The following is a 12,438-nucleotide window of genomic DNA, read 5'->3' as shown; positions in this document are numbered from 1 at the left end:
CGCTGGCGCTTCCCTGCCGGCCCGGTGGAGCACAGCCGGGGCTGGGAACGCGGGCACGGCGGAGAGCGCCGGGGCACGGTTCCCCGGGACCCGTGTGGGCTTGCCGGCCGGGCCAGGGACCAGCGGGCGACGCTCCCCGCTCGGCAGAGCCCCGGGCGCGACCCCCGGCGCGGCCCCTCCTCCCGCCGCCTCCCTTCGCGGGCCGCGCCAGGCCCTCCCGGCAGGCGCCGAGGCTCGCCCGCCCCGCGGCCCAGGCCGGGCCCCCCCCTCCCCGAGGCGGGTCCCCCTCCCGGGGCCGGCCCTGCGCGGAGCCCGGCGCAGGCACCGGGTAACGGCGGGCAGCGCAGCGGCCCCGCCGCCTCCTCGGCCGCGGTAAGTCCGCCGGGGGAAGGGCCGGGCCCCGCCGAGTAACGGGCCGGGAGCGCGGGGGGGGGGGGGGGTCCTCATAGGGGGGGGCCGTTGTCGGGAAGGCCGGGCCGGGGCCGGGCAGGGCAGGTGGCGGGGTGGGGGGGTGCGGGCTCTCCGCGGCCTGCGGCCCCCGGTGCGAGGGCGGCCGAAGGGGGGGGGGGCCGGGGCCTGGCCGGAGCCGTCTGGTGGGGAAGCCTCTGGCGTCGTGAGGCCGAAGAGTGTGCGGGGTGAGGGCAGGGCAGCCCGCGGGCTCCCGCCCGGTGAGGGCCAGGCGCTGGGCCGGGGGTCCGCCAGCAAAGCGAGCGAGCAAGCGCGTCTCCTGCCCGTGACCTGCCTCCGGCCCCGGGAGAGATTCCCAGGACGGACGGAGAGCCTGTGGTTTTGAGATCTCCTTCCAAGGAGCTCTTTTTCCAAGGGGCTTCCTTCAGCGGGCGGAGACGGAGCCTAAACCTCGCTCAGCTGGGCTTGTGTCACTTGGGCAGCATGGAGGGAGCAGGCGTCCCCGACCCTCTCCGCAGGGATGCGCTCGGTGTGGTGCCTCCATGGGCAGAGCTGCCTTTGGCCCCTTCCTCCCTGCAGCCCTCGGTGGAACAGGTTACGAGAAGGCCTGCGGCAGGAAAGGTGAAGAGGGGATTCTCACTTTAGTGGTGGTCTCCTGAAAGCCGAAACCAACCACTGGCATTTTGAGAAGGTCTGAGGTAGCGCTAAACTCATTCTGAGCAGAGATTCGGAAAACCGGAGCTGGGCCCTGGAGAGTTCCCGCTCCGCTTTTAGCAGCGAGTGCTGGCTCCGGGTGGCTTCACACAGTTGTACTTGCAGGTATCCCCAGTGTTTATAAAAGGAACAGCACTTCAGCCAAAGCTCCCATAAACCAGACTCTCTGATTTTCTGAGAGAGACAAGTGGAGGTCCTTAATGTGAATATTTGTCCTGTGTGTTTAATAGCATCTAGTTCAGAAGTGGACGACAGCCGTGTGCAAACACCAATATAAGGAGAACGCCAGACCAGCAGCTCCCTTGCAGGGTAAGGCCTCCCTGCATTTAGAGAGCACCCCTTGTATGGATACGTAGGTACATTCACACACCTACTTCAGAAAAAGATTCTTCCCTTAATGCTTCTGAGCAGAAACACCTATATTTGATAAAGAAAGGCTAGCGTTCTCCCATGACGTTCGCTGAATGACACAACAACCCCCATCTCTCTGCCCAGGACAGAGAGATAGTGGTGGTGGTGTAACCTCAAGCAGGAAAAATGAGTTATTTTTCAGTCTTGCCTTGTTCAAGAATAGCCGTCTGCCAAATGAAACAGTAGCGGCTGAACAGTTTGTGTGGCAGAGGACGCTGTCTCTTCACTACAGTTAGTGCCTGTTCTCTTTGAAGCCCGAGCAGCACCATTTCACGTGCCTGGGTTTTCCCATGTGCTCGGAAAAGATGGCTTTTCCCCTTGATTCCCACGCTGTTGGCCTGGAGATCCACTGGTGGTGCCTCAGGGCTAGGAAGGAGGACACCTTCTCCTGTTTCTGTCTTCCCGTATGTCCCCTCTGAGACTGCGTGTCTGACTCGACACCATGTAGAAGAGCCACCATGGCTGATCCTCCTTTGCTGCTCACTTCTCTCTTCTGTGCCCTGTCGCAGTGCTGGTGGCCCACTGAGACACACTTGCGTTGTTCAGGGCCACCAGCAGCTTCAGGGCGACAGCCTGCAACTCTTCCTCCCCCACTGCCTTCCCCATGGCCAACAACTGCTGGAGCGTCTTCAGTAAACTCTGCACGTGGGCATCTTGTAGCCTCAGGAGGAGATCTTGGATGTCACTGGCTGGCAGCTGTCCTTGCTGCTGGCCACTGGCTGTCACCTGTGTGGCATGTGAGTCAGAAGGAGTTAGTTGGACTTTCCTCGACCATGATGTTCCCTCAGGTGAGGAGGCGGGGATCACAGCTCCTTCAGTGTTAGGGACGAAGTGGGCTGGCTGGGCGGCTGTGGGAGACGTTGGGAAAAGGAGCTGGGGACTGAAGATGCCAGACAACATGTCATTGCTGCTCATGGTCATGTCGTTGAAGGCTCGTCTGCTGCCCAGCTCAGGTCTGGTCTGTCTTGGGCATGCAGTCCTCTGTGGAGGAGAAAACACACTTCTGTGGAGGCAGCGGGCCTGGGGAGCAGGCACCTAGCCACCCCCCTGTTCTGTGTGGTTAGCACTCACTGCACAATCCTGTCTTTCCCACTCCCTGCAAAGATGAGCCCAAGAAAGGAAAGAAACCTTCTCCTTTCCTTGCCAAGTCTGCCCATAAGTCTCTTCTTGTGATTACCAGTTCTCTCTCTGTTTGCTTTCCTTCCCATGAATCACCCTTTCTCCTGCAGTAGCCTGGATTGTCTCATCTTGGTTAGGAGCGAGAGCTAGAGATGAGGGCTGAGGTGGTCCTCAGAGGTTCATTTTCTTCAAGAATACCTTCTGCAAAGTCTCTTTTTTGGCACATGGCTGCAAGTGCCATCTGTGTGAGCTAGTCAGCTTGGTGTGAGTGCTCCTAGAAGGTGAGCTGCCTGTGGCTCTGCCTGTGGCTCTCTTCTACCTTCCCTGTGTTTTAGCCTCCTGTTTTCCCGCTTCCTCATTTTCAGGGCTCTCCCTTTTGCCTGATCGTTGCCCAGGGCACACCACGGTCTTCAGGAAACAGCTAAATAACTCACCTTAATGAAGTACCTTCTCTTTATACAGCGGTAAAAAGAAAAGCTGCAGAAGTTGGGGAAGAAATGAGTTCCTGGCACTTCAGAGCATATGGGCCCTAGAAAGAGGCAAATAAAAGACACAGACTCAGTAGTAAACTCCAGTGCTGGCATCCCACCAGTCCTCAGCAATAACCTCACTGTCGAGTGACATGCCTCCATGAAGACCCCTGTGCCATTTGGGGCCCTCCCTGAGCCTTGGTGAGAAACTCCACCGCTGCTTGGTCATCTCCGTGACCCAAGGTGTGATAGGAGGCTGGCCCTAGGGACACTTGTGGATGTAGTTGAGTGTGAGAGAGGATGCTCACGAGCAGATGTCTTCTCCTCACTGCAGGATCGCTACCCACCCCTCTCCCCTACCAGCTCACGAGTCTCCGTCCCCTCCCAGTGATCAGGTCTGGTGCTGGTCGTGCAGGGGCCCTGTCCATCTGCCTGCCCTTGGGATTCACAGTCAGCTTTACCCTCAGGGACGACTCCGTGGTTTTCATACTCGTCCAGTCTCCGGACCAGGGTGTTCTGGCAGCCGTACAGCTCACGAAGGAGGCAGGCAGACCTGGCGCGGTGGGCAGTCCGGAGGGACTTGAAGAACTGGTGGTACTCCTGGTCAGAGAGTGGCGTTCCCGGCTGCTGCGCTTTGCCACCCCAGCACAAGAGCACTGGCGAAAAATAAAATGCAGGGAGTCAGAGGGAGAAGGAAATGCTAACCGTGGCACACTCAGAAGAGCTGGAGGGCTGAACCCAGATCTCTGAAATGAAACAGGCTCAAGGTGCAGGTCTAGACCTGAGGAAAACCTGTTCCACCCATATTGAAGGGGGTGTAGGATTTGGGGGACAGTACATGGCTGAGGGACCTTGACCAAAGCTCTGGAGATTCAAATCCAGAACTGGGAGAAATGTCTTGGAAGTCACAGCTGAAACTGGGAATGTAGCTCTGCCGTCAGGGCTGGAGCAAGCAGAGTGTTTCCTTTCAAGATTTTAGACTCTGCAAATTCTCTTCCTCTGGGTCAGTGGGTCCAGACCCCCTGAGTTACTGGAGCATGCCCCAGTGGACGTGTGTTTGCCGTTGCAATGGTCCAAGCATTCACTGAACCCTTATACAAAACTCAAAGACAGTTCTTCCCTGTAAAGAACATTATGAAACCTTGTGAAATCAAACATTTGGAGGTTAGATATGCCCACGTAAAAGCTTCCTGTGCAATCTTAATTTCATCTCCTCTTGCATATGCTTTTTATATATTCTTGAAGTACACAGCAACCTACTCGTCTTTCCTTAAGACCTGCAGCCCCTTCAGTGTAGAGACTGGACCTGCTCTGGCAGGGAATCAGTTGCTGGGGTTAGGCACTTACTTTGTTCAGGACTTCTGCCTCTTCTCCCACAGCTTGGAAGGTGTATGGAAGAATGAGTCGGGCAGATGCTGGAAGGGCAAGGGCAGTTTTCTAGATACTCTTCCAAGAAGTAGGTTTTATTCCAGGCTACACCACAGAGGCTCCTGTGTGATGCTAAGCAAGTACCAGGTTTCTTAGCGTGTTATTAATGGCATTTTCCTTACTTCGTGGGTTGCCATTTAGAGGAAGGCTGAGCTCTCTTGCAGGTTTGGAGTCTGCATGTGGTGCATTTTGAGTGGCAACTGCTACATTAGCATATGTACTCTGAAAAGGCAGAGCTGAGATTCCGCAAACTGAGATTCTAAAAGTGGTGGGTGTTTTTGACTTTAATCCCTCTCTGCCCTCATTTTGCCATTTGCAAAATCACTATAAGCCAATTAATAGCTGTGAAGCACTAAAACATAGAGTACGTTAAAAGTTCCTGAGGAAATGAATCATTCTGTATATAGCAGAGTTCAAATGGGATCAGTACGTAGGTCAGAGTCAAACACCGAGCAAGAAGGGTGACATAACGTACTGAATAGTGGCTCATGAGAAAGGCAGTGTCCATGCAGGAGCTAGGCAAGACAAAACCCATGTGAAAAAAGTGAGGCCAGGTACTGAAAGAGCTGGGTTACTACGCCCATGTGCAGAGGGAGCAAACCTAAGGCTGCAAAAAGGCACGCTCGCAGTTTGGCTTTGCAACCTCTGTAATAGTCTCTTAACCTAAGATGTCTTTTACTTTTCCCCTTTGGGTAAAAACAAACTTTAAAACTTCCTCGTGGCCTCCATCTTATTAACACCTATGTGTCTACAGATGCAGCAGGATGAAAGGAAAGCATGTAACTTTCCCCCTGAGAGGACAACGGGGGCTATCGAGCACTCGATGAGGCAGTGTGAGACGAGAGCACCGTACTTTGCCAGGTGACTGCGGGGAGGTTTGCAGGATGCAGGGGATTGAAGAGGGCCAGGGATATGGGACCCCTCCACGGTCTCCCACCAGGATGTGGCCAGGGCAGCCTGGCCTTTCTATCCATTTCTTCCAGCTATATCCCTTTCTGTTTGTCTTTAACCAAGGTCCTCTCTCAGACCCTGTCTCCTGTCTCCCCTGTCCCATCACCTGTCCAGCTCTTCCCTTCTGGCCTGGCGGGTCAAGTCCAGATCTCTGCATTTGTGCTCGTGTCTGGTTTATGTGCCCAGCTGTCCCTGTCACCACGTCTCCCGTCTCCACCTCTGCTCCAGCCTCTGCCCACTGCATCCAGCTCCAAGTCCTCCTCCCCAGCTCCCTGGTTACGCTCTGGCTCTCCTTGATGAATAAAACACCAGCTCCGATGGGTGAAGACCAGCAAAATTTTAAGCACCTGAGATCTTTGCACCTGAGGCATTTGAGGGTGCTCCCGTCTCTTCCTCTCACCTCCAGACTGCTGAAGCTGAGGAGCGATGGGGAGGGGTAGGGAGCAGCCGGGTCAGCTGCCCTTACTCACAACCTGGCCTGCAGGAGAGACGTTCCGTACTCACCAGGCAAAACCAGAGAAACCCACGTGGCCAACATCACACCGCGAGTGGTGCCTGTAGCTGCCGGAGGTGTCACCTCTGCTGCCTTGCCCGCCTGCCCACGTCCCCCTGCCCCTCAGGGTTCACCTGGGAGAGTGGGGGGAGGCGGCGCGGCTGTGGTGTCACAAACGCCTCTGTTGTCACTGTTCTTCCCTCCGCCGCCCCGCTTCCTCCCGCCCACACCCCGCTCTGTCTCCTCTCCTGCCCCGACGCCGGGTTGGTGTCGGGGAAGGCAGCAGCGGCCGCCTGCCTGAGGCTGCGTTTGACATGGCAGCGAGGCCTGCCCTCCCCATCGCCACGCCACTGGGTCGGGGCTCAGAGGAACCCCCCCATGGAGGGTGTTTGGTTTGCCCAGGCTGACGCTCACGGCAGCTTTCTGTTCTCCATGCGTCCTCGAGGCTTGTGGTCTCAGTGGTGGCTCGCCCGCCCCTGGCCTCCGGGGCCTCTGTCTGTCCGTTGTCACAGGGGCTTGGTGCGGCCCATCACGTCCCCATGCTGCAGGTCGCTTCTCTCGTTCCTCGTCTGGCCTCGTGGGGACTGGGGTACCTCACGAGCCCGGACGCTGCTTCGCCACTCGGCTTTGTCCAAACATGGCTGCTCTGGAGACCAGCACCTTGTCCCTGTCTGGTGCTTGGTGGCATTTCAGGTTTCCTGTCCTGTTTAGGGACAGGGCTTTACTACGCACCACACAATGTACTTCTCTGCCGCATCCCGCAACCTGCCTGGCTCTGCACAGCATCAGCTGTCCCCTGCGTCCGCTTTCTGCCTTCTGTAGGTGCTCACCACGTGGTCTCGGTGGTGGCTCGCCTGCCCCTGGCCTCCGGGGCCTCTGTCTGTCCGTTGTCACAGGGGCTTGGTGCGGCCCATCACGTCCCCATGCTGCAGGTCGCTTCTCTCGTTCCTCATCTGGCCTCGTGGGGACTGGGGTACCTCACGAGCCCGGACGCTGCTTCGGCACTCGGCTTTGTCCAAACATGGCTGCTCTGGAGACCAGCACCTTGTCCCTGTCTGGTGCTTGGTGGCCTTTCAGGTTTCCTGTCCTGTTTAGGGACAGGGCTTTACTACGCACCGCACAATGTACTTCTCTGCCGCATCCCGCAACCTGCCTGGCTCTGCACAGCATCAGCTGTCCCCTGCGTCCGCTTTCTGCCTTCTGTAGGTGCTCACCCACCATCTCAGGGTGCGTGTTGACTGTGTGCTCGCAGCAGCAGGAGAGGACGGAACCAGTAGGACGTTTCTGTCCTCCTGAAATGGGAAGGATGGTTCAGCAGGGTCAGGCTTACCCACAGAGCAGCACTGCCTCGCGGGTGGATGGGGGGGTGTGGGGAGGGAGCCCTCGGCTTCCCTGGGATCGCTGCCTGCTGCCCGAGGAGTGGGAACACCCACTCCCCAAGGGGGGATGCCCACCGAATCCGAATGTGGAGGAGGCAGGATGTGACTCCAGGCTGAGGCAGAGCCGGCAAAATATGTCAGCTCTCCGTTTTGGGGGCTTTCTGTTATCGTGGTGGTGGTGTGCGGGTGGGGAATCTTCCCGGTGTCCTTGGGAGGGCCTGGCAGCCGATGTCCATCACAGTACCCTCTGCTGGTACACCACCGAGCAGCCAGTTCAGTTTGTTTCTCATTTTGAGAGGAAAAGATGCTGGTTTACATTTCTTGTTCTAACAAGCACCCAGTCATGGGTAATTTTACACTGGTGGCATGGTGGGAATCCACATGAGCAAAATGGTGCCACGCAGTTGCAGAGCTGGCTTTCACATGTGCGGTTTTGATGCATTTTGTTTCTGTAACCTTTACCTTTCTAGGACGTCACTGAGCCCTCAGCATGTTAAAATGCCTCTGTACAAATACCACTGCTCAAATGTAGTCCTAAAGCTAAATGAGTGACCTGATTTTCTATCCCACAAACCCCAGTCCCACGCAGCCTAATTCTGCTCTGAAAAGAAATCCTGGAGAAGTGGGATTGCGTGTTGGCTGACTAAACCATCTCGGTGTTCATGCATAAACAAGTGTGTGTGTGTGTGACAGTTTTTTTCTGCTCACTGCCAGCCCTGTAAACTCCATCTGGACCGAGGCAGCCAAATTGCCATTTTTTTCTGGAGCACAGGACAGGAGATTCTGCCTTCAGACAGATAATGTGTGCGCAGACCAAAAATCTCGTCTCTCACCCAGACCTGTGCCTGGCTGAGCCACTTGAGAGCAACCAAGCAAAATATTCCTTTGACAAAGGTGGTAACCGTGACGCCACAGATGCAGAAAGCAGCCTAGTTGTGAAGGTGACGTTTTTCCCTCCACCTGCAGAACAGAACTGCATTAACCACATTATGTTCTCATTTAGTTCGCTAGGAAGAAAGGTGATGGAGAGAAAATGGTTTGAGGAATCCATATTTTCCTTATACAAAACTCAGCCGGAGGCATTTCTGGTCCGGAAGTGCAGCAGGAGGAACATCCAGCCACTTGGGAGAAGGCAGCAAGCCGGCAGGCAGCTCTCCGCAGCATGTGTAGTTGACCCCCTCTTCGCTACACGAGCCGGCCATGGTTATTGGGTGTGCGTGGCAGAACAGGCGGGGACCCTGACTCGTGTTTCTGGGTGTCATTTTCCTCTGGTCTAGGTTGCTTTCATCTCCTAAGTACTTATCCTCCCGTAATCTCGCTCTACAGCACCGCTGCTGTGGCAGGTATTTATTACATCTGTTTTCTTTCCTCTGATCAGGGTCTGCGGTCCCTGACTTGGCTTTAACCTCCTGGATGGAGTGAAGAGAAACAGCTTTGGGGCCAGAAGCAGCTAAGCACCCTGATAGTAGAGAGATTGCTCACAAGGTGAGAAATTGAATAGAACATGTCTGGGAAGGGAAGAAAAGAGCTGAATGCTGAAAATTTGGCATGTACTGTGCTGCACGCTCCGCGCTCACCCTGCCTCTTCTGCTCCCATACTGTATAGACTCTGCTTTCAGGAAGATTCGTAGGCAGGGTATGATAAAGATGAAACACATCCCTGGGGAATCTAAATACCCTTTTGAAAAGAGCCTATCACAAATGAAATCAAATCTTGTGTGTTTTTCAGCAAAAACTATAGTCAGAATGTTAGAAGGCATAACTAACCAAAGCGTGGCTTTTCCTTCCTTTCGTGCTGACAATATTTTTAATGTTTTATTGGTCATTTTGCTGCCGTGGGCCAGTGCTATAGCTTTATTTGTAAAACAAATGTTTCTCAGCCCTGAGTGTTGTAAACAAAACTTTGGAAATCAGTATAACCAGTGTGGTATTGTCTTCCAAAATCAGCAGATCACCCGAAACAAAACCAGAGGGGTTTATCCTGCTGCATTCGTCTCGTATTCTGACCTCCCACATGTAAGAGGATGATGTTAAGTCGCTGAGCAGCGTCATCCAGCTGACCGGCTTACCTCACACTCCAGCATCTGTTGCCGAGGTGTGTTCTCCATATAACTAATAATAAAAACAGGAGCTTCTAAATGTTTCAGTCTAAATGTTCATTTCCATGCTTGGTTAATAAAACAGTTCATCGTTCCACTTGCCTATCTGTTCTGTAGACAAAATCTAGATACAATTTGCTGCAGAATATGTAGGGCTTTCTTTTTAAGGAAAAGGGCTATGACTGGAAAGAAGAAGGAAGAGAGTCTAGTTGGCAGGGTGGATGTCCCTGTGGTGTTGGCTGTTTCTTTCCATGATTAAGCATGGGAATGGTGGAAGAAGAGCAGTGATTCATAGCCAATGGGAAGAGAAGACGCTACAGTGGTTTTTGAGGAGAACAGTGATGATGCTCCTCTAACCTCGCTAGACATGGGAGCTTTGAGGACAAGCAGGTAACAGGTTTTGTCCTTTAGGGCTGTCACTTTATGACAGAGGACCCTCTTTGCAGTCAGTGCCACAGTGGCTGCCCATCCTCGGGTCACACTCCCTTCCCATGCTCCTCGGTCTCCGTGCCCTCCCTCTGCCCAGAGAAGATTCCGAGGGGCTGGCTCCTGTGCGGTTACCTAATGGTGGCTGACAGGCAGTAGGTCTCTGTGGCTGCCCTGTTTGGACTTGTCCCTCAGAGAAGCCCGGGGGGTTATTCATTGCTAGTTCCTCTGTTCACTCCAGCAGGTGACAGGACCATGGGCGACACGCAGAAGGGCAAGCTTCACCAGGGAAGTCCTGTGAGAGCTGAACTGCATCTGTTCCCCTCCAGAAAGCTCACAGGTGATACCCTTCAGGACACCGATCAAAGACAGGACCGCAGGCAGGAGCTGGAGACCGAAAGTGAGGTGGAGACGTCTTTTGGAAAGAGGCGGGCAATGGTAACACCCTGTGGGATGGAAGTCTGGGAGTGCGAGGACAGTGGCAGAGCGCACATCAGCAAGGTCATCCTTGCTGGGGACGAGCCGGACCCACCCATGTGTGGGAACGGTGCCATTTGGATTCAGCAGGTGGGAGAGAAAACCTATGAGTGTCCCGAGTGTGGGAAGAGCTTCAGCCGGAGCTCGTACCTGAGCCAGCACCAGAGGATCCACCTGGCAGAGAAACCCTTTAGCTGCTCCGAATGTGGGAAGAGTTTCACCCGCAACTCGGACCTGATCAAACACCAGCGGATCCACACCGGTGAGAAGCCGTACCAGTGCAACGAGTGCGAGAAGACCTTCAGCCAGAGGTCCAACGTGCTCAGGCACCAGCGGACCCACACGGGAGAGAGACACTACCAGTGCAACGAATGCGGGAAGAGCTTCAGCCAGAACTCGCATCTCATCGTCCACCAGCGAAGCCACAAGGGAGAGAAACCCTTTCACTGCCCCCGGTGTGAGAAAAGCTTCAGCGACCGCTCCTCCCTGATCATACACCGGAGAGTCCACACCGGAGAGAAGCCCCACAAGTGCCAGGAGTGCGGGAAGCGTTTCCGGGACAGCTCGGCCATCATTCGGCATCAGAGGATCCACACGGGAGAGAAACCGTACGAGTGCACCGAGTGCAGGAAGACCTTCCGGCAGAGCTCCTCGCTGGTGACCCACATGCGAACGCACACGGGCGAGAAGCCCTACAAGTGCCTCGTGTGCGGGAAGGGCTTTAGCCAGAGCTCGGCGCTCACCACTCACCGCCGGATCCACGGTGGGAAGGCCTTGCCCGTGTACCACGGCGGCCTCCTGCCCAGCCCCTTCCAGTGTGCCGAGTGCGGCCGGAGGTGCAGCGACCGCTCCGCTCTGGCCAAGCACCAGAGCACGCACGCCGAGGAACGGCCCTACATCTGCGTGGAGTGTGGGGACAGCTTCCGCCGGAGCTCGGCTCTCAACGTGCACCTGAGGATCCACCGCGGGGAGAGACCTTACAAGTGCGAGGAATGCGGAAAAACGTTCAGGCATAGCTCAGCCCTCGGTGCCCACCTGAGGATCCACGCAGGAGCCAAGCCCTACGAGTGCGGCGAGTGTGGGAAAAGCTTCCGGAAAAGCTCGACGCTTCAAGTCCATTTGAAAATCCACGCGGCCAAGAAACCTTATAAATGTACGGTGGGCAGGAGAACGCTTGCGTCTCGCTCACTGCTGCCATAGGGCTCGAGCGGACGTTCGGAGCAGGAGAGAAAAGCAGTGTTTGGGTGCACCTGAAAAAGGTGGGTGATGAGAACCACGGTGGGAAGAGACTGGCTGGAGACATGTTGACTCTGGGGTCCAGGCTGGGCGCTTAACCCCAGCAGCAGAAAAACCACTGGGAGGTCTGGAAGCAGGGAGCTGGTCCTGCGAGCCGAGTGCTGGTGGTTTAGCAAGAACACCGAGAGCCCGAGGAACGGGCACCAGCTTCTGGGTAAAGCGGGGGCTGTGAACATGCGGTAGGGTAACAACTGGGAGAATCGGGCTTGTGAAATAACTTTTCAACTGAAGGTCAAAATAAAAAATTGCGGGTCGGTTCTTGACTCAAAACTTTGGCTTGTTCGACCCTGTCATAGTCTTAGGAACTCTCGTTACCTTCCCTTGTTTTTCATGAACGTAGTGGAGTTTACCCAGTGTTTGACAGGGCGCTTCCAGATCTTTCGAGTCTGAGACTCTGGAGCTGAACCTCAGTCTGTCTTTTCTTCCTCCTTTCCAAATCTTACATGGGACAGGGAATTCCTACCTCTGCGCTACCTCTCCAGAAAACATGGATGCGCACGCGTTCCCGGTTGGAACGCTGCCCGTTCCTAGCCCGTGGCGGCTTCTCCCAAGTTGCTCCTCTCTGCTTTGAAACACCTCCAACTTGGGGCATCGACAAACTGTGGGCAAAAACGTGGCCTTTCCTGATTTAACCAAAGACAATTCCCCCGCCCTGAGATGTGGTGGTCAGAGCCGGTACATGGCGAGTTCCCAGCACTAGTCCACAGACCGCCTGCAGTTTTGCTGTCCTTTTTATGATAGAATACTCTTCACTATTGTTTGTAAAG

General features: G+C 55.2%; 1 protein-coding gene across 7 annotated transcripts; it reads left to right on the top strand.

Moving 5' to 3' along the window:
* The first annotated feature begins 228 nt into the window (after positions 1-228).
* LOC104330266 (uncharacterized) lies at positions 229-12,383 on the top strand. Of its 7 annotated transcripts, XM_075428153.1 has the most exons (6): positions 229-372; positions 1,353-1,431; positions 5,305-5,411; positions 8,752-8,858; positions 9,321-9,468; positions 10,140-12,383. In XM_075428153.1, the coding sequence occupies exon 6, from the start codon at positions 10,154-10,156 to the stop codon at positions 11,573-11,575; it is 1,422 nt and encodes a 473-aa protein (XP_075284268.1). In that variant the 5' UTR covers positions 229-372; positions 1,353-1,431; positions 5,305-5,411; positions 8,752-8,858; positions 9,321-9,468; positions 10,140-10,153; the 3' UTR covers positions 11,576-12,383. The 7 variants fall into 7 exon arrangements, with proteins under 7 accessions (XP_075284268.1, XP_075284267.1, XP_075284270.1 ...); XM_075428152.1 differs by lacking the exon at positions 1,353-1,431; XM_075428155.1 differs by lacking the exon at positions 5,305-5,411.
* The last annotated feature ends 55 nt before the right edge of the window (positions 12,384-12,438 follow it).

Source organism: Opisthocomus hoazin, chromosome 8, assembly GCF_030867145.1.
Source record: "Opisthocomus hoazin isolate bOpiHoa1 chromosome 8, bOpiHoa1.hap1, whole genome shotgun sequence".
In the NCBI taxonomy this organism is placed as follows: Eukaryota; Metazoa; Chordata; class Aves; order Opisthocomiformes; family Opisthocomidae; genus Opisthocomus; species Opisthocomus hoazin.
This window is presented reverse-complemented; position numbering and strand designations above follow the sequence as displayed.

Coding starts and splice junctions, on each gene's coding strand:
- LOC104330266 (XM_075428156.1), top strand. CDS start 10,154: ATGGGCGACACGCAGAAGGGCAAGCTTCACCAGGGAAGTCCTGTGAGA.